This window comes from Gopherus evgoodei, chromosome 7, assembly GCF_007399415.2.
Source record: "Gopherus evgoodei ecotype Sinaloan lineage chromosome 7, rGopEvg1_v1.p, whole genome shotgun sequence".
Lineage (NCBI taxonomy): Eukaryota > Metazoa > Chordata > Testudines > Testudinidae > Gopherus > Gopherus evgoodei.
The window spans coordinates 30,584,214-30,605,910 of NC_044328.1; the positions used below are offsets into that span (position 1 = coordinate 30,584,214).

The 21,697-nt window shown below is 45.5% G+C and overlaps 2 protein-coding genes across 2 annotated transcripts; both read left to right on the forward strand.

Annotated features, from left to right (window-relative positions):
- The first annotated feature begins 2,449 nt into the window (after nt 1–2,449).
- On the forward strand, nt 2,450–4,673 carry LOC115655085 (homeobox protein vex1-like). The gene is made up of 3 exons (XM_030570172.1): nt 2,450–2,726; nt 3,367–3,605; nt 3,686–4,673. The coding sequence occupies exons 1-3, from the start codon at nt 2,450–2,452 to the stop codon at nt 3,992–3,994; spliced, it is 825 nt and encodes a 274-aa protein (XP_030426032.1). The 3' UTR covers nt 3,995–4,673.
- Nucleotides 4,674–18,628: 13,955 nt separating this feature from the next.
- LOC115655483 (homeobox protein vent1-like) lies at nt 18,629–20,592 on the forward strand. The gene is given in 4 exon segments (XM_030570974.1): nt 18,629–18,884; nt 19,138–19,370; nt 20,252–20,545; nt 20,548–20,592. Coding segments are annotated over 4 exon segments (828 nt in total).
- Nucleotides 20,593–21,697: the final 1,105 nt, after the last annotated feature.

Sequence of the window (21,697 nt, forward strand, 5' to 3'; positions counted from 1 at the left end):
GGTTTTGTGGAAAACCTCCCACTTATTTTTCTTCTTTTTTTTGGTCATTTTCACAATAATTTTACATTTGCCATTATGCACATCGTGTATCCATTTAATCAAGAAAAATGCTAATTAATTCAACCCTCAGTAGAATATTTGCTATCAAAATGCCCTTGCTATGGTCTGGTATCCACTTCTCTGCCTACATTGTGTTTGATATACCTAGCCAAGCAAGTTTTGTGTTCCCATCTTTGTTGTAGCACTGGTAAATTTTAAAGTGAGAGATGGGATAAATATTATCCAGGCTGTACAAAGATGGGAGAATCCAAGGCATAGAAAGGTTTGAGGGCTAGATTGAAGAACTTGGCCACAGAAGCCACAATTAAAATCTGGCCCCAGTACACTAGATGGTCTAAAAACATGTACAAAGACACAGTTCCTACTCCAGTGAGTTTATAGTTTAAGTAGATAAGTGACCAAGGGATAATGATGCAATCAAATAGAGAAAGCATTTTAAATTTTAAATATATATGTAAATTATGTATATAGCATATTAAATAGATAAAGTGTCAATGATCCTCATGTAGCCAGCATTGATTGGTACAATTGACATAGGCAACTTAGCAGAGGTGAGTCTTGAAGAGTTATTTGAAGGAGAGTGTAGAGGCCCTAAAGAGTGGTGCAGGATAGGAATTCTTTGCATAAGGAGCAGTGTGGAAGAAAACAGAGATTTGTGTGAAATGCTGACAAACCAGCAGAGCAGAGTAGAACAATGTGAAGAAGTAGGGAGGGGCAGAGCTGTGAAGGGTCTTAAAAATCAAGTTTGAACTTCATGCAGTGAGTTAACTGGAGGGATTCATAAAGGGGGGTGAAGTGCCAGGAGCACTGGGAAAGGAGAATGCTTTTACCAGCTGTTCTGAATGGACTGGAAGGTGTGCTGTAGATTTCAGGGAGGTTGCAGTAAATAATATATAAGATCATGAGGGTCTGGGCAGGAGTCACTGAAGATAAACCCTTCCCTTACAGATTTGTTTGGCGGAGATGGTGGCATTGTCAACAGTGACAGAAATGACAGATCAGGAGATGTTAAACTGAAGTGAATAAAGAGAAATCCAGCAAGTGTGTCAGAGTAACAGGCCAAGTTTCAGGATTTAATGTAGAAATTGGAAGTGGAAAGATACATTGGAGTGAGGGTAGCTATTGAAATTGAGCAGTCAGAGGAGAGCCCACAGAAGAAGGGTATAGACAGAAGAGCAAGAAAACAAGGACAGTGGGGGAGGGGGAGGTACAGAGGTCCTTCCCAAGGAGTATCTGAAGGGACAGGTAAGAACAGAAGGAGGAGATGAAGCTTCTTAAATGTTTTTAAAACCTTATTTACTTTACATACAACAATAGTTTAGTTATATCTTATAGAAAGAGACCTTCTAAAAACATTAAAATGTATTACTGGCATGCGCAACCTTAAATTAGAGTGAATAAATGAAAACTCTGCACACCACTTCTGAAAAGTTGCCGACCCCTGTGGTAGACCATAGAAGTCAAAAGAAATGAAAAGGAGTTCTATGCATGAAGAGTGTGTAGAATTGGATTTCGTCCCGCGGCTAAATACTAATGGCTCTTGTAGCAAACAAGCACTATGCCCAGCAATAAGATGTGTGTACTGGGCCCACCCTAAAGCCCCAGCCCTGCAATTTGTTGTGTGTGTGTGAGCAAATCCCATATTGAAGTCAATAGGGCTCTGTGAGAGTGCAGCAGCCTGACTGCACAGAGTCAAATCCAGGATCAAGTGTTTAAATTGCCAGCCCTTTAGGGCAGGGACTTTTTCTTATATATCCATAAAGCAGCGTGTTCCCCTCCACCCTGTCAAAACAGTCCAAGTAAAACAATGGCTTATAATTAGCTTTTAAAACATATACGCATAAAACTTAACAGACCTAATTTCTGGACTTGTAAAATCTCAAACTTAAATTAGACCTGTGGAAACCTTAATTGGTACTCCGTTGTCTGCAGAAATTAGAAATTATCAATTCACTCAAGTATAGTTTTCTTAAAATATGAATTGAATAAAGTACATTTCTAAACACTCGATACGTTTAGAGAAAAGCTCTTTAAATTCCCGATTGTCTTTTGAAGCTTCTGTGAGTTCAAGCAATAAGTGCCATTTACATAGGGATAGGATGTAACAAGTATTGTAAATCACTTACAACAGAGTTCACTAATCTATTGGCAGACATTGTGGAGCCAACCCTAACCGAGCTTTGGAAAATGTGTGAACAACATCTTTTGTGGGGGAGACCTGATGGCAATTAGACGATACTTATCTGGGCCTTTGATGTTTGTTTACATAAACAACATTTTCCTTGAGACTCCCTTTATAAAAGAAGCAACCCAAAGAGAGGAATTCTCTGACTCTGCTGCTCAAAAATCCATCATCTCCTAGCTTGTGTTGAAATAGAAGACTGCCAGGATGACCAAGGCTCCTTTCTCTGTAGAGTGGCTTTCCCAGAGCAGCCAAGACACCTATGAACCACAGCAAAGGCCCGGTAGCTACGCAGAAGGCACTCGGGGCAGGACTTTTGCATCATATGGATTGCTCACCCGGGTCGGAAATCCAGTCTGCAACTCCAGAACAAACCCACAACCGCACCAAACAGGGGAGAAGGATGAACGTATAAAGACCTTGGACACCTCTTCTAAGAACGACCCCAGGAGTGAGAAGGTTTTGGATTCTTCCTCCTCTATAGGTGATTATAATTGCATCTAGTATTGTGCTTTAAAGACCATCCCAATGAATGCTTGCCCTTGTTATCTGTTCAGTGAGTAGAGGGAGGGAGGAGAGTTGAGTTATAACAGTGAGTAGAGGGAGGGAGGAGAATTGTGCATTATTCTTTGCTAAGTGTATTGGGACACAAAGGGTGAAATCCTGGCCCCACTGAAGCCCGTGGGAGTTTTGTCGCTGACTTCAGTAAAGTTGGGATTTGACCCAGGGGATGGTTTTAAGTGACCGAGCATAGGACAGGGAGTCGGGACTCTTGAGTTCAATTTCCCCGACTACCACAGGTTCCATATCTGACAGTGGGCAAGTCATCTGATCTCCCTATGCCAGCCTCCAAGGGGAGTCCTTTGGTTTGACCGTGGTAACACGCTTGGGGGGTCTATGGGGCTAGGAGATACGTGGGTGCAAGGCACTAGCTGAGCCCTTCCATTTAGGAGATAAAAATCGCCCCGGAAAACTGCTGATTTCCGTGCCAGGAAAAGCCTTTGTCATCTGCCTGCATCTGCGTCCTTCAGTGGTGTATAATGGCCGAGGGATGCGTGAGCCCTGCAACCCCCCACTGGAGTGCTCTGAGCGGGGCTGACCTGGTTCCTCTCTGTGCCCAGCAGCAGCACCAGCCGCAGCCAAGCGGGCGTGGAGCGCCGCGGAGTCCGGTTCCGACTGGGAGAGCGGCCGCTCGGAGTGCCTGTCCCCCGAGGAGCCCGGCGGCAGGGGCAGCCGCCGCTTGCGCACCGCCTTCAGCGTGGAGCAGATCAGCACCCTGGAGAGCTCCTTCAAGCGCCACAAGTACCTAGGCTCCGCCGAGCGCCGCAAGCTGGCCGCCAAGATGCAGCTGTCCGAAGTGCAGGTGAGCGGGCCGGGCGGCTGGCTGGAGGCTGGGCCGGGCTCTCCGGGGCGCCTGGGTGACACTCTTTCTTCTCCCCACAGATCAAGACGTGGTTCCAGAACCGGCGCATGAAGCTGAAGCGGCAGCTGCAGGAGATGAGGCCCGAGCCCTTCTACAGCCCCGTATCCTTCGGAGCGCGGCCCCTGCCCCTGCACTACGTCTACCCGGCTCAGCAGCAGCTCTTGGCTCACCTCTCCAGGCAGGAGGCCGTCCCCGCCAGCTTCGCCTTCCCAGCACTGCCAGCCTCTGCCCTGAGCCCCGCCAGCACCTTCCGGGCGGAGCCAGGCTTTTGGCAGGCGCCCTGCTTTGTGGGCTACAGAGACTCCAGGGCCTTCTTGCTGCCCATTTGAACCCGCTGAGCTGGCCTGTGACTCAGAAAAGGATTTGCACTAACTCTGGCTCTGTGGGGTCCCCTAGGCCTGTACCTGCCTGCTGTGTTTATGATGCAATCCTCTGGTACATAAGGACAATATTTTATATGGACACTTACATGAGGATAATGAGGCCGAGTATTAATATAATGTGGAACCATCCAAAAAAACCAAACACTTGCCAGCTTTCACTCTACTTCCTTGCACAAGACCTCCGGAGCCCTTACTTGCCATAACCCTGAACACGGCCTCTTTCTTTCCTTCCTTCCGTCCTGCCTCCTAAATTCAGGATATCAACTAATCTGCAAAGACCTGACCCAAACCCAACTCTTCCCTTCCATGAAGAGTTTTCTGTATAGATTTGCAATTTGAGCTGGTTTAATAGTCTCTGCCTGGATACCACCTTTTAAGGAAGTGGGTTGAGAGTTTAAGAATAATAACCTGGAGAAACTCAATACCCTGCCAAACCACCCAGCAGCCAGCAGAGTGTTGAATCTTGCAGTATGCACACAATGGGTGAAATCATGTGCTCATGGCAAAATTCCCATTGACTGCAATGGACTTGGCCAGGATTTCACACTATGTTGAGTTTTAGTGCTGCTGCCCTATCCTTGTTACAGAGGCACCTATACTTGCCCTGTTCTGGTTAAAACTGTTACTATTCTAAACACTCCATCAATATCCAATTTAAATCACTAGAAGTGAAATCCTAGGTCCATTGAAGTCAATGGCAAAACTCCTACTGAGTGACTTCAGTGGGGCCAGGTTTTCACCACAGGGAAGTTTGCTACTGACACAAACAGGAACAAGATTGCACCCTGTGTCTTCAACTACTCCCTGGGTGGCTCTGCTTCTATTTTATTTAATCTGACAGCACTAATATATAATGACTATAGGATTCATTTTCAGATTATTCATGCATCTAAAATAAGGTGTTAATATTTGGGAAATCAGCTTCCTACATTTAAGCATACATTGATAAGTCTAAGAGATCTGTCCAGAATCCGGCCTGCAGCTCTTATTCACATGAAAAGCAAATAGCTACATCAGTAGGATTACTCTTGTAACCTTGAGCAAGGCCTTTCAGGATCAGGCCAATTACAGTAGTGACTGACCTGGAGGAACTGCTATGTTTTACAAGAGAAAGGAATGGAAGACATATTTACATGAGAGGCCCTGACAGTCTGTGGTGGAACAAATATGACACAGACAAAAGTACATATATGTGTGCAAAGCAGACTGCCTAGTGCACATTAATTTTTAATATTTATACACTAGTGCTACATTTTAAATATATTTTTGTGCTAGCCAACCAATTACTGGGGAATACCTTTTAAAAGACACAGAGTATATAGACAAATTAGATAAGCAATTAGTAGGAATTTAAAAAATATATATATAAAATTTTAACTCCTCACCCTGAAAAACACCACCCAGCCCTTTGAGATTTCTTTGATACCAAATACCATGAAAGGGTAGAGTATTTGTCTTTTTGTTTGTTTTTGTTTTAACAAATGAATATGCAAGAATAAATAATCCCTAGCTCAACCAAGTGTGGTTAAATGACAAATGTTCAAATTATAGGTTTTCCTGGAAATGTTGTGCCTCTGGGAAGCCTTCTGAAAAAAAACACCATACTCACCTGAACTCATCCCACCCAGATTAATCCAGATTTACTTTTCTATTTACTCTTATCATTGATCCAGCCTTGCAACTTCGTCAGCTTAGACTCCTGTCAGTCTCCTGTCAGTCGGTGGTCCCACCATAAATGATATGCAGAAACTCCATGGTATCAATCAGGTGTAAGGTTGCCTTCAATAAAATCCAAAGATAAAACACTGGTTAGTCTGTTCCATTTATATTTTGCTGTGAGATTCACTGTTGGTTTTTTTACATTTAAATAATACCTTAAATAAGAAATTCACACTCAGCAAGGGCCCATTGGCAGCCCATGGAAATCAATGGAAATGGGGGTGGGAGGACAGGGGTGATAAGCTGGAAAGGATTATTCTGGTTTCATTGACTTCAACTGAGCTATAAAAAGTTACACCAACTGAGGGTCTACCCCAAGATATTTTGAAAGACTTCCATTGGTTTCAGATCAGGTCTCCTACACTGCATGCTTTTAAGCTGCTCTGACCCCTTGGCCCAGGCATATGCCATTGTTTTGCTTTCTCCCTTGTGCACTCCAGAATAGGCTGGACTGGTGCTGAGCTAGAATATATGCAAGAGACTGTAAACTTGGTCTTCTGAACAGGGTCCCTAGTATGGAAGCTAAACCCATATTTCGAGGGTTTTTTTAAGTATGGCTCTTAATATTCTCTTAATGTTCAGCTCAGGGAACATGTCACATTTCAAGTTTAAAACTCCATCTTAATATTTGCTGGGGGGGGGGGTTCAAAATAGATGTGCAGGAAAAATAGAGGTTTGTGGTTTTAAATATACTTCTGGGCCATAAGAAATAAGCCTAGGGGTTTGCCTGCTATTAGTGTGACCTTTTAAGAAATAAAAAGCAAAATGAGTGGATTTGATTGAGGAAAGTGTTTTGAATGCAACCTAAATTAGTTGTAGATTTAAACATTATTTCTGAAATGCAAAATTTGTCTTCCTGAAGTAGCTACATTGACTTTCATCTTCCTTCTGTTGATCAATCTTCTGGGATTATGAATTGTACCTCTTAAATGCCTGAATGTATTAAGATATCTCCAAGGAGCTCTTATATGGTAGATTTCTTATCAGGGCTAAAGCGGCCAAATTTTAAGGAGGGTCAAACAGTCAATGTCTATAAATATGTATGTTTACATGAAAGCCTCTAAATTTATCTGCTTTATTGTGTCTGTTATATATGTCATGGGATTGTTGCTTTACAGGCAAAGATTGGAGTAACTCACTAAAAGCCATACACTATAAAACGGGGCATGGAACTCAGCTTCCAAATTTTTTTTGGACAGGGCGGTTTCTGCTTTTCCTGCCTGGAAAAGAACTGAAGTTTGAAGGTGTTAGTGAATGGCATAATTCGCCTGCCCTCTTCCCTCAAGACACTCACCTAGTAATTATTTCCCCAGTCTCATCTGAAGGATGGGGAGCCTCCTGGCTGTTGGTCTGACTGGCAGAGAGGAGCTAAAGCATGGTTGAAAGAAGAGGGAAAGGGGAGACAACTGAAAGGAAAAAAACATGAGAGAAGAAGGTGATGAAGCAAAGATGAGTCAGAAAAACTGACTGGAGAGGGAGAGCACGCAGCCTGTCCTAAACAGGTAGTGCTGCTAGGGGAGGGGAAGACATGGGAGTGGTAATCAGGAAAGTCCATCACCAGGGCCCATAACACAAGTTTACAAGGCCCTTGGGAAGAAGTGACTGCGAGGGTCTCAGATTTCTTATTTTATGAAAATGCCCCCAGGCTGTCTGGCTATCACAAAACATTTTATGAAGAAACAGGACTCATGGAAGCTCCCCTAGAAATTCAAAACCTGGAGCAAATCCTCCTTCCCATAGCATCTCCCTCCCCATCCCTTCCCTTTCCCCACCCCAATTTCACTCAGAAATAGCTGCCCTGTTCACAGCTCCTCCCATGTACTTTGTCCCTAGGATTCCATCCCTGGGGTTTGGGAAGGCACCTCAGGCACAGGGAAGACGCAAAGGAAGAGCCTGCACTGCCTCTATCACTTCCTTCTAGTTGGGCTCCTGTTTAAGACTCTTTATTTCAATAACTGGGCTTAGGACTTTCCACTTCCAAGACAACTGCTGAGTTAGCCATTGTAGTAGCTACTGGTTGCAATGGCTTCTGAAGAGCAATAAAATAATTGCAAGGTTCTAGCTATTCAGTAGCTGTGGAATCTGACTGCTTATAAAGGTATTACACTTTGTATGTTATCTTCCTCATCTCCAACATTTCACATACAGGGCAGTAAAGCTACTTCTTCAAACAGCTCCTAGTTAGCTGCCCCTACAGCGCCTGAGGCCAGAGGTGCTGGAACAATTTCTGTAGTGGGGGTGCTGAAAGCCATTGAACCAAACTAAACCCTGTGTATGATGGAAACCACCTGAAGTCATGGGGTGCCGGAGCAGCCCAGTGCCAGCACCTATGCCTAAGGCCTCCTTTTACTGTCTAATGGGCTTTTGACCTTTGTCTTCCTAGGAGGGCCCCTTTAGAAGTAGGCTTGAGTTAGAAACTCAGGAGAGTTTGATCATAGTGCAAATAATCACATACAACCATATCTGGTTTTATAATGAACGCACAATTCTTCACAAACTAATTAGTAACAACTGCTCAGTCCCAGTTTCTCTGCCCCTACCAGGACCTAAGACTATATCATGCAGTAATATAACCCCAAGCATATTGCCTTGCTATGGGGTGCATACATACAATTACATTCCCAGCGCTCTCCCTTCAACGACAAAATCATACAGTTGTTCTCGATTCCCTGTGTGTGTGTTGCATGAACGCACATTGTTTGCGCTTGTGGTAATTACATCCAGGAAGCTGGAAATATTCATATTTGATAGATACGTTTCAAAGTTTAGCTATATGGGTTAGGCCTGGGTGCGTGAAAACAACGCAGCATATCATTGTGCGCTGCAATGATTCCTGAACGAGAGTCCTTTTGTCGTTGTTCTGGGGCACTGGGAGGGAACTACCGCGGAAAAGAAAGGGCAGAAACACCCTGTCACCAGTTAAAAAGGTGCTAATGAGCACTTTGCATAATAACTATTCAACAACCGCCTTGAAATCTTCTAGCATTTGGCAACATTAACTAGAAACGGTGGCCCGATTTATGCCAAAATCTGCCCATATGAGTATGTGAGATACTTTTACCGGGTTAAACTTCCGAGGGTAATATAGTAGCTCTGGCATCCACCTGACAAATACCGGTTGTATCTGGCAACATCTGTTTTGACTAAACATCTCGAGAAAGAGTGAGTTTACGTGAAACAGAACGGTGCAAATAAGTTTTAGTAAGCGTGATTATATGGTATATGTTGCATCTGCAAAAACATATACCGCTCTCCTTTGTTTTTGCAAGTTTTTTTTCCCCAGTCATAGTGTAGTTTGATAGTAACACGTTTAACGTGTAGTATACACTGTAGCGAATTCCATCCCCAAAGAACCCACAGCGCTTAATAATTATATATAAGCTTGGGTTGGGACACTGAAGTGCAACAACTTCGGGGATGGAGGGAGATGATCAATTGCTATGCAGCACATTGGACACCAAGTAGACAGAGTCCGCAGCAAACTTTGGGTCCGGACTTCCAAGCGGCCAGAGAGATAGAGAAGTTGAGGTCACGCCTTAATACACAAAAACAACTAAAATGTGTCTGAATTACGCTGCAGAGGAGGGTTGGGTGGGTTTTTTCCACCAGCAGATTTGAGCATTTCAACATCTCCTTTTGCCTCTTTAATCGCAGGTGGGGGTCAAGCACAATAAGCGATCAGTCCTTCCTGAGGACAGCGTGATGCCAGTGAGTCAATTTTTCCTTTTGTACTTTAGAAAGTAACCTATTTGGGGAGTGGAAGCGAGTTTACTACTTGTTCCCTTGAAAAAGCAACCCAGTGAAACTGCTATTATTGTTTCGCCATCGGCTTTTTACCCCACATCTGATGGTAGCGCTCGAGCAGTGACTTCAAAGTTCCACTGCCAATCATCTCTGCCCCTGCAGACTGGGGAACATGATTTAATTAGCAAGGCAATAATGTCAGAGATGTCTGCAGCCTGCGCTTGCTTAATCGCCTTTATCCAATTTGGCCAGAAGAGTTTGCCAGGATAGTAGCGGTTTGGCCAGAATATTTGGACCCCTGCTGCTTGCAGACTCTGTGGAGCCACTCAAGGGACCTGTTTTCAAACCAGGTGAAGCAATTCCTTGCTGTGTGCTAATCGGGAGAGAGCTCACACTGCAGGGCCATTAGATCTAATTGCTGCCCATTATCTCTCTCTTTGATAGGCAATTAGATGACAATTAACTTGGAAAAGCCCTGAGGGCTTGGAGTAGAGAAGGGGGAAGGAGAGTCCTTCAGGTTTCATATGCTCTGTGCAAAGTCTGTTAACTTTTCCTTTCAGCGGCATGCAAACAAACCTCGTGGGGGAAAAGGATTTCTTCTCCTCCCCCCGAAAAAAATTCTGTGCTGTGATTTTAATGGACCCCAAAGCAAAATATTTCTGTAATCAAAAAGACAAGTTTCAGCCTTTCCCTTTTGCAAAGATCTATTTCTAACCCAGGTAACTTCGTATTTATTATTTATAGTAACTATGTTTTCACATTTGAACAACATACTGTAAAGGTGTCGGAGTTCTTTGGACATTCCTCAGCCGTTTTGAGAAGGATAGACTTTAGGTTCATTACATTTTCTTGCTTTATTTGGTCATCCTTTGGTATTAATTTTCGAAGAGCAAAATGAGGTTTTCAAAATCCGGTTTTAAAATGATTACTCTCACAACTGCGATGTAATTGTCCAGATCGTTTTCAAAGTAGAAGACCTGTTAGTTTGTAAATTTATTTATAATTTGTTAGTCTTTAAGATGCCACAAGTACTCCTGTTCTTTTAGTTCAAAAAGGAAAGTTGGCATATTGCAACATGAAATCGAATTTTAAAATTGTATTTTAAAACTGGGGATATTTTAAAACGGTTCTGCAATATCCCCATAATTGTTACCAGAACTCTGCCTCCAGCTGCAACCAAGGGAGTGAGGGGGCAATGGACAGGTTAGTGTTCACGGGTACTTCAAGTAAAAAGGCATTTACTCTTAAACAAGTAATCTCGTTGATGCCTAATTGACTATCTAATAGCATGTATCAGTACATCAAAGCCTCGCTGAATAAACTTGTTAGCATTTCTAAGGGGGTCAGTGAGCGTTACAAACAGTGATCAATTCTCTTATCAGCCATACTTAAAAGGAAGCTGTCCCTCTGAGCAGATAACGATGTGTGTGCCTAAGTGAAGTATTGGGATTCATTGTCTCCCATGGAAAGTCTGAGAACAATAAATGCTGAAGAGGCTGACGACAGTGAGAGTTTCCCCAGTTTGGGTCCCTTTGATCAGCAAAACCGGCCGCGTGAGATGCTCCTAGACTCCTGGCGCCTTCCAGTGGGAGGGGTATGGTTTGTGCCCGGGCAAAGGTCTATGGGTGGAAATATAACAGTTCTCTCCAATAAAACTATTATGCCCTTGCATCAGTAGAGTGAAACTTGGTGTGCATTTAAATAACATACATGGATCTTATCCAAAATATATACCCTCCTTCGGGTATATCTCATTTAATCAATCCCCTCTCACTTCAGTGGCCTTGGGTATTGGTGCACCTTAGTCCTTCTTGTTCTCTGCCTGTTACAGATAATAATTTAATCACCTAAAGTTTGTAATACTGTGGCTAGTTCTGGTTGTTGGTTAGGTGTTGGGGTGACTGGGTGGCAGTTAGTGGCCTGTGATATACAGAAGGACAGACTAGATGATCTGATGGTCTCTTCCTGCCGTGGGTCTAATGAACCCAGTAGAAAGCACCCGTGAGAGCAGCATGAGGCCCAGTTTCTCGAAGGCTGACTCAGCCCTTCCACCCTTGAAAAAGAAAGTATCACAGAGTGTGTGTGTGACCTTTTCTTAACATAGCCCTGTCTGTGTGAACTTTGGATGCCAAGGTATATGGAGATCAGCTGCTGCTGCAGCTCCTGGACATATTCTGGTTGCCTCAGACACTGTTCAGTGTACCATGCAGCAGCTGTGATCAGACAACTGATGCAGAAAAGGAACCAAACAGAGGTTTATTTCTTTCATTACATGGTTCCACCATATAATGTCCTTCTGGGGGATCTTATTAGTACTGAGACCCCCAAACTAGGGGTTTGCCCCAGAGTTCTTGGTCAAAATTTCCCTTCCTGTTGTTGCACTATTTGCCTCTTGGCTAGTGTCCTCCACTCCAGATGTGATTGATTTTTCTGTAGTGTTGTATGCCTCTAACTGAGGATATCATTATGGAACCCTGGGAGCTGGAACATGTTTTATATTTGTAAGGTATTACACCTTACGAGAGAGAGCAGAACTTACAGTGACTTAATTTCTTCATCATAAAGGTGGTAAATGGTAGGGAAATATTTAGTGTCAGTAAGATATTTACATTTTCTGTGTATGCCGAGGTTATATGAAAGTTTTGGATTCTCTTTTTCAAAAATGAAATTAATCAAATTATCATAGTTTATTTTATATTTATGAATAAAAATGGAAAAGTGACAACAAAAATCATGGAATTCAGAAAATGAGTACATCCCGTCCCATCCTATTGGCTTTAGTTACAAACAGAGATGATTCTAAGCATAAGTGGACTAAACAATTGCTTAGGCCCCTGAGCTGCTCAAGAGGGTCCCCTATTAATTCGTATGTGTTGGGTGGGGGATATTCCTGCTTAGGGTGCACAATGGGGTAGCACTGGCACTGGTCTGGTTATAAATTCTATCCCTTGTATGTATTGTAAGCTCCTCAGGACTAAGATCTCACTCCTATTACACATGTGTACTATTAGTAGTAATGGGACAGGTGGGGGTAGGCCCTCCTCCTCAGCTAAGGTGGTAGAACCCCTGAACCCAAACTACTGTTGAATTCTGGGAATGACAAATGAAAAAAACAGGCAAGGGAATGAGGTCAAAAGTGAATGACAAGGGATCTGGGGAGACACCAAGCAGAGAATCCAAGACAATGTCCAAAGCTCCTCAAAGGCATCTAAGATGTCAGTGCACACTGCCCTCAGGAACTCTGTCCAGAGGCATGAACGTATAAGGTGCCAGAAGTCCAGAGTATCCCATATCCAGCTTCCTCCTCCTGGTATGAGGAATGGCTGACTTGGCCATCCCCAGGAGGCGGTTCATGAGGAGGTCTTGTGACTTTGTGGGGCCATGGATGAGGGGTGCACAGAGCAGGAGACATGAGGAAAAGTGATGGTGTATTTGGAGGGTTCAGTGATGGTGTTGGAGGGGTTCTGGAGGTCTGTGTGTGTACTGGGAGGGGTACCCTGGGGGTGTTGAAGAGGATACCGGAGGGGTATGGCAGAGGTACGAGCATATTGGGAGGGGTATTTGGGGAGTGATAGAGGGGTTATCTGTGGCAGACATAATCACTGGAGGTGGTGGGCAGTGTTGCTCCCTATCATGATGGCAGGGTGGCTGGTGCAAGCTCAGGGCATAGTGCCATCCATCCATCAGTGCCTTCTTCTGGGACCTCCCACCCCAGAGCTGGAATCCAGCCACTGTGACTGCAGGGAAATGGACCAGTCATCTGCAGATGTAGGGAGGGACCAGTCAGGCAGCGGACCAGTCAGGGCTCTTTCTGAGCTGCAATGACTGCTCTTCAAAAATCCCAGACATTGCCTGTTGTTTGAAAAATCTGCCCAGACAGCAGGCAGATGATCCAAAAACAGAGCAATGCCTGGGAAAACCCCGATATATGGTAACTCTAACTGAACGCCAGCCACACTGACTGACTCCAGACCATACCCAGGAAATGCCTGTCTATGCTCATGCTTCATGCCATCCACTTCCTCACCCACATGTCCTACCTTGACACCCAGAGGCAGGACAGGTTGCTACCAAAGAGGGTGAGGAAGTGCCATTGGCTAGTTGGTACTCCACTCAGGTCCCATGGCCCACCAGAGATATTAGCTGGTGGCTCCTTCATGGAGCTGCGAGCACGGGCATACACCTGCCATGATTCATGAACTCCAGACACCCGTATTTTCTACATCCAGAGGGAGATCCTCACACACAAATATATAGAATGCATCAAGCTGCTGCTCCTCTTGTGGGTCCTCCAGAACCTCTTACTGGGCAGTGGGAGCATAGGTCATGGCCCTCCCACTTTCTGAAAGTGGATGAGCCTAGCCTGTCCGCTTTTCACCACAGGTCTCTCTGCCCGTCCTTTTCCCCTTGAGACTCCACCCCCCTGGCCAGGACAGGGGCCAGAGCCTGGCTGGGGAGCCCAGGCAGCATGAGGTGCTGAGCTGTGGATCCTCCACCTGCCCAGGGTGGGGGTTGGGGGGGAGAGCAGTCCCCAGCCTGTGTCCCTGTCCCCCAGACCCTCCTCCCAGGGCAGGTGGAGGGTCCATGCCTCCTGGCAGCTGCACAGCTCTTACTATGGCTGGGCTCTGGCTCTGAGGCCCTGTCTCCTGGCCAGAACTGGGTGAGGGGAGCTGCAAACCCCCTACCTACCATGGGAATAGGTAGCAGGAAACCCTTTGCAAACCCTCTACCTGCTGCCGAGAACAGGGGTGGGAACACAGGTGGGGGACTGCTCGTGGCCTCCCCACCCAGGCAGGTGGAGGGTCTGCTGCTCCTGGCCTGCCCTGGCTTGTCCGGGAGCAGGGCCTCAGATGGAAGTGGCAGAATGGGGCCATGGAGGGGGCAGGGGTCCCTACTGGCCCCCACACTTTTGGGAAGGCTCTGTCACCCTGTCCTGGGCCCTGAGTCAGAAGGAGCACATCAAGAATATGCCAACAGGCCCACCCACAAGTCCAGCTATGACATGTCTGTAGAGCAGTGGTTTTCAATTAAGGGTACCTAGGGGGTGGCGTACGCAGAGGTTTTCCAGGGGGTATATCAACTCATCTAGATATATGCCTAGTTTTACAGCAGGCTACATAAAAAGTACTGGGGAAGTCAGTACAGACTAAAATTTCATACAGACAATGACTTGTTTGAACTGTTCTATATGCTATATGCTGAATTCTAAGTACAATATTTATATTCCAATTGATTTATTTTATAATTATATGGTAAAAATAAAGTCATGATAGTGGCTGTGACACCTTTGTATTTTTATGTCTAATTTTGTAAGAGAATAGTTTTTAAGTGCAATGGAACTTGGGGGTATGTAGGACAAATCAGTCTCCTGAAAGGGGTACAATAGTCCGGAAAGGTGGAGAGACACTGAAGAGCATCTAGCACTCTGTTCTAGTCAATTAGCCTCTGCGACAGTTTCACCTGCTTATTGCTGATGCAGAAGTGAATGGAGAGGCTCAGGACTTTCCCTTTTTATTCTGTGCAGCTCCCCGGGTTATATGTGTGTGTCTCTTTGGAGGGACTCTAAGATCGGAATCACCTGCCCAGCTGGTATTTCTTATTGCAAGCACCACTTCCGTCAGCCACTGACCCCTCCGTGCGGAGAGCCTTTGAAATGGGCATGGGGCCTCTGCAGAGTTAAAGCATCAGCCTCGCAGAGCAGTGCCACTTCGCACGGGCGGCCCCTCGGGATTTAGAGCTGTCTGAGCCCTGCCTGCCTTGTACGCTTGTGTAGGGGTTGCTCTCTTGTCTCAGGGCCGTGCAGGAGCTTCGGGAAATCTCTCCCTTGCTCAGTGCCCCTAAAGCTCGGCCATGGAAAGCCCCAGGCAGCCCTCACTGTTTAAACCGTCAGAGACGGGGTCCGGGTGTTTCCGAACAGGCCACCCGCAGTGGAGCCGAGTTCGTTGTAGAGGTTTCCAGCTTAGAGGTAACAGCAGCTGCTCCAACGTCCTCTCGAAGAGGAAACGCCGCGAGCAGGCAGATGTGAGGAAGCGGCGTATAAGGCTCGGAGGGAACCAGCTGGAGCCTGTTCCCCTGTGATAACGCTGGGGGTGAAGAACGCGGAGCGTCACAAAGGCACAGATGTGAGCGATCGCAGCACAGCGCTGGGAAGAAGAAACGCCAAGAGTCAGGGAGCTCGGGGAGAAGGGGGGCTCTAGCACTCCTGGGGCGGAGCGGAAAGGGACAGCCGGAGTAACCCCGCCCAGCTGCAGCAGTAGCAGCGGCTGGTCTGGATGTGTTCAGGGCTAACAAATAGAACAAGCCCCAGTGTGGGAGCTGTGGATGAGAACGAAATAGCTGCATGAGTGCCTGGCATGGTACAATCACGATTGTAGCTAACCTGTTTTCTTACCGCTACGCTGCCCGGTCATGTCATGCCAAGGACAGGGTGTGTGCCATTATAGCTGGCGTGTTGAATCACAATACTTTAGTTGTAATACAGCAAAGGGGTGCGGGGAGGGCACAGAGAGCCTTTTAAGCCTACTTCTATCTGGGGCTGGAAAATAAATAGAACAAAAAAAAGTGTCTTGTTAAGTATGAGTTACAGGGAGAAAGGAAAGATGAGGAAAAACAGCATCCTAAGGGCTGCTGCTGCTTTATTTCCACACACAGTGGAGCCCACCACTCCCATGCCAGCTCAGCCAGCGTTTCTCAGAAGGCCTCTTAAGAAATTAGGTTCATGTGGCCTGATGTTCAGCATATGCAGCTCTCCCGAAATGCGGGTGCTGAGTAAAACCTGTTCCTAAGGCTCTGCTGCCCTCCTACTTGGATGTAATGGGGCAGGTTGCAACTTTAGTAGATTCTCCGAGCTTTGGTAGGATTAGGAAAGATTCTTACACTTTTCCTGGAATGGTCTGTGCTTAAATGGCCCCTTGCATCAACTAAAACAACTGATTGGCTACTGTTTCTAAGATATTTAAGTTTTTACATTTTATGTCTATGTATATTGTGTAGATAGTAGATTTTTAATCATAAATTGTAAACCTAGGTCTTTTCATGTGTTCATGGTTGCTTTACATGATATTTCACCTGTCCTGTTTATGTAAACTTTAAAAATCAGCAAAAGGGTTATATACATAAAATTTATTATGAAAAAAAAATTAGATAGTATAACTCTGTGATACAGATCAGTACCAGTTCATAATCTGCTGCAGCTCCCTGTGTTAAGACATCAGTAGCAGAGGATGAGGGTGGAATTGGAAACCAAAAAAAGCAGCCTCACTCGCATACCATTGCATTTTCAGTGAAACTTGCCTTTGGGGAAAGGAGGCATTTATGTTTTTTCCTTCTGGAAAGAAAGATCAATAATCTAATTATAGGAAGAAGAAGAAACAAATATGCTACTCATTAGATCCGAGTTTGAGTCAAATCCTTCAGTTTTGACTGGTTTCATCGGGGGCTCAGCGAGTTCACTAAAAGTTTAGCCCCTGTGAGCACTGTAAGAATAAGGCCCTGGTAACAAGGTTCAGGGTTAGAGAGGGAATATCTTCAGTTTTTTCTCCCAGTTAGGAACAATCTGAATATATGGTGTCCCGGTGACTTTTGTAGCCTATTCATTTGTGCTTTGTGTTAGCTGTATGTTTTTCCACTGGCTTATCTAAACGCAGAAAATGCTTGAAACCTCAGTGATAGGTTTTCTAATAACGTTTATTACACTTGCAGTAATTAAACCTCTGGGCGGTTCTTAGCATTATCTGCCCCTTGCATCACAAAGGCGAAGCTATGCTTTATAAATAACGTGTAAATTGGGGTAGTTTGAAGTTGATGAGGTGTGAGCTTTCTGGTCCTGTAGTGCTTTGATCGCTAAACTTCCAGGAGTTGGTTGGACATTGGCTATATTTCTGGCTAGACAACTGGCGCCAAATTCAAGCTGAGAGGCGTGCAGGGTTGAATTTGTAACCATTAAACCAAAAACGGAGCAATAATGCAGCCAGGAGCTGGGAAATCCAAGCCAACCCAGACTTTTGTCGTCTCCGTATGACCTTTACAATGGACTTGGATTTCTTCCGCTCATTAGTTTACAGTAGAAGGGATTCTGATGTTGATAGGGAACATAGACGAGATTCTATAGGAAATCGATCGTGACTTTTATTTACCATGTAGTACCGTTTTGTGTTACATGATTATTACATGATTGCTAGACTATTCCTCCTTCTCCCCTTCAGCAGGAGTCCCTTACGTCTTTTGCCGACTTGAAATATACAGTTTGCAGTGTTGTAGCCTGGTGGGCTCAGGATACTGGACAGACAAGGTGGGTGAGGTCATATCTTTTATTCGGCCAGCTAGAGAAATTGGTCCAGTACAAGCTATGACCTCACCCACCTTGCCTCTGAAATATATACTGCCAGTCTAAAGAGGACATTTCAAAGGATTACCTGGCAGCGTCATTTAGATCTGCATTTTGAAAGGTAAGGATTGGTGTAAAAATCTCTGTTATAACAGAGTTCTGAATTGTTTTAATTGGGGATAAATGTTCTCAGACATATAGAACCGGAACCTCGCATGTTAAAGATACTAAAATCCTGCTCCATTCACGTCCCTGCCCTAAGGAGCTCCCTGATTATGGCTGTAATGAGATGCGATTGCTACTGCTTGGAGATCTATGCGATTTAAAATATGTCGTATGTGCCTTTTGTGTTACTCCATCGACGTTTGGAAGGGACACGATTGAACCCCATCGTTGTGCCATTATCTGGCGTGTAACTGTCTTTAAAAGCCCTTTTGCTGGTCTTTTGTTTGGTGTGGCTGGAATTGTCCGTGCCGCCCCTCCAGGGGAGAATCAGGAGGGGCCCAGAGCAGGTTTGCACTTCAAGGGAGTAGAAACAATCCTGCAGACTCTCTGGAGCCAGGAGCTGCAGACATTTGCCAGACGTGTGAACTCTACTCCTAACTGACAGCTGTTATCTCTTTTCTCTTCGTACTTTGATGAGGATTCACACTTCCGCGAGGGAGGGCCCCCTATAAATATGGAGGTACCCACCCACCCGCTTGCCCTCCCTTCCAGCCGAGCAGCGCTAGCTAAGTCGAGGAAGCTGCAGACAGCTCCTGTGAGTCCCGCTCCTTCAGCCGCCACTCGCCATGGGTGAGGCCGCCTTCTCCGTGGACTTGCCGGCCCAGCCTGCCAGCGAGGAGCAAAGGCCAGGGGGCAGGCCGCACATCTGCTGCGTCCCTCCTCCGCGGGCCCCCACCTGCTTCAGCCGGAGTCCCCACCTGGCCAAAGCAAAGCCCAGAGAGGGAGCCGCTGCCGGGGGCCAGCTCCACCCCAGCAGCCTGGGCCGAGAGGAGCTGGAAGACATCAAACCCCAGGAGCTGCCCAACGACCGAGCAAGTCCCGGTAAGTCAGAGGCGGGCCCAGGGGGAGGTGGTGGCTGGTGCTGGAGCGGGAACTAAGGCCCTGATCCGGCCCCGAGGAAGAGCCTCCAGCTGGCCGGGGGTGCGGCAGCGGGTGTTGTGGGGTGACCCCTGCTGTTGCCCTGGCTGGGGGAGCAGGGGAGGGCTGGCTCGCAAGCCAGTGGGCCGCGGGGCCCGATCTGGCTGCTTTGCCCCCGCTGGGCACCCGAGCCCTAACCCACCCTCCGCCTTTGCAGCTCCCGAGGGCGGCTGGGTGAGCGCGGACGAGTCTTCCGGGTACGAGAGCGAAAGCGCCGCCTCCTGCATCCCATTCTCGCCGGGGGAGGACGAGCCCCAGCAGCGCAGGGCGCGGACCGCCTTCACCCAGGAGCAGGTCGGCAAGCTGGAGAAAACCTTCAAGCGGCAGAAGTACGTGGGGGCGGCGGAGAGGAGGAAGCTGGCGGCCGCTCTTCAGCTGTCCGAGATTCAGGTCAGTCCCGCGGCGCAGACACAGCCAGACTGGGGGGCTTTGGGCCGCTCGCTGGTCCCCTAGCTGCAGGGGCGTGTGCAGGGACGCCGAGAGCCTCCAGCTGCCCCTTGGCTTCAGTCAGGCCCAGCGCGTCCATCGGTCTTCCCGGACGGAATTCACTTGAGCAAAGAGAGCGCTGAGCGCTGCCCGTGTAAACCGCACGGGTCCTGAGCATAACGATAACTGGTTATGATTTCTTGCTGATGGGGACTGGTATTCAAATTGCTTCCTACAGACTATAAACGCAGGGCACGGCATGTTGTCCATTAAAGAAAGTGCCTAAGCCCATGCTTCTATGCGTCCGAAGAGTATCTTTAAACACTCTTAAACATTTGTACTTAATATTTTTTAACTTAAAAATACAACCGGGATCTGATGCTGATAAATGTTAGTTTATCTGATATTCACTTGGACAGTAAAACTATTTAGAATTAGTAAATAAGGCCCCTATCCTGCAAGCTTTTGCTATTCACTGGTTAACACTTTGAGTAGAATCAGTCAAGGGCTGCTCACAATTAATGGAGTTAAGATTTGGGTCCCTAACATGCTTCCGTTGCGATCAGTGACTTCCCATTGACTGAAATGGAAGCTGGATGAAGCCCCTGATTAGGTCTTTGCAGTTGCTATCGCTGGCAAATGCCAACAGTAAATAATAAATTATGCGCTTACGCAATCTGGAAACTTTCCCGCTGATCAGATCAATGCTTTAATTCAAATTATTTTAACTCCGACTATACTGTATGGATCACAAGTGAGCAGTTACAGATGCTCTGAATACATGATAGTTTCTAAATTATTCTGTTAGGACCCTGATTTCTTTAACATTACTTTTTTTTTCCTAGGTCAAAACCTGGTTCCAGAATCGCAGGATGAAACTTAAGAGGCAAATACAAGACCACCATCATAATCTCATATCTTCAGATCCCTTCTATGACTATAAGCAAAGGACCCCACCAAATATGTTACAGGATTATTCCCGCTATCCTAGTCCACAGCAACAAAGACTTCTGCCTTTTCCTCCTAATTGTGCTTTACAGTTCAATTCTTCCTCTCAAATATATGAGGCCCAAAACCCATCATACCCCCTTAGGGCACGTGATCTGCCTTTTTTCCACCAACACTTTCTACCACAATTCTCTGTCCATCCATTTATACAGAACAAAATGGAAAACAAACAATTTAATCTTCTTCAAACATTATAACTAAAGCAAAGTGGAAGATATGAGGTATACTATTAATATGCTATATATGATTCAACTGTACATAAAATGTTTGTCTGTAGAAGTGTCTATTTTTAATATAAAGTTTTTAAATATAAAGATTCATACCTAAATTAAGTATAATTGCATTTAATTGAGTTTGAACGCAGTTAGAGGCACTTTAGTCCTAATTCTTGGGTTTATGCTCAACCTATGTAATTCGAAGGTTACTGATCTAAAGGATTCTGACAGACTATGCTATCTTCCTATAGTGTGGATGCTTAAAAGGATTTTTAGCTATAAATTCCATACTGACAATTAGTCTGTCCACCGGAGGAGAATTACACTGGAACTACTGCTGGCACTGGTGAGAACCCTAATGTAGATGTCCTGAAAGCAAATTGTGTACAGATTTAGTCACTCAGCCTTGTCTACACTAGGATTCCCACCATGTAGGCAAGGCTATGAGATAAAATTAATTGTTGTAGAGGGGCACAACCAACCCCTGGAGTCCTATACTTTAAAATATTATGCAAACATTTAACCTATAGCAAAATCTTATCAACAATGAAGAAACCATCCATCTAGAGGCATTGTTATAGTAATGTTGTTCATCTAATAGTTTTTCCTGAGTATATGCAGCACAGAAACCAGACACAATTAGGTTTCAAGTTTGCTTATTGTTGGTTGGGGTAGTAACACTCTGCTTACAATCAGAAAGCTGGCAACCGGCTTCTGATGAGATGATACACATAGAATGTCCAGTTAGGAGCAGGAAAGGATGACAAGACAATTTATAAACTCTTAGTTCCAATGTACCACATAATCCTGAGTTGGCAGTTATGCAATTTGCGACTTTTGACCATGTTCACTTTTCCTACCTATTCTCATCCAAGTGTTTGCTGGCCTTTTTTTTTACAGCCAGTGAATTAAAACTTTTACACTATTTAAAGAGAATCATAAAATGTACTTGTTTTGTGACCTCAGTACTGCATAGTGCTTCTATAATAGGATTCTGTGTAAATTAAGGGGGGTAGGAGGGAGCAAAGTGCTGGTCATTGAATTGTTTTGTGAACATAAATTACCATT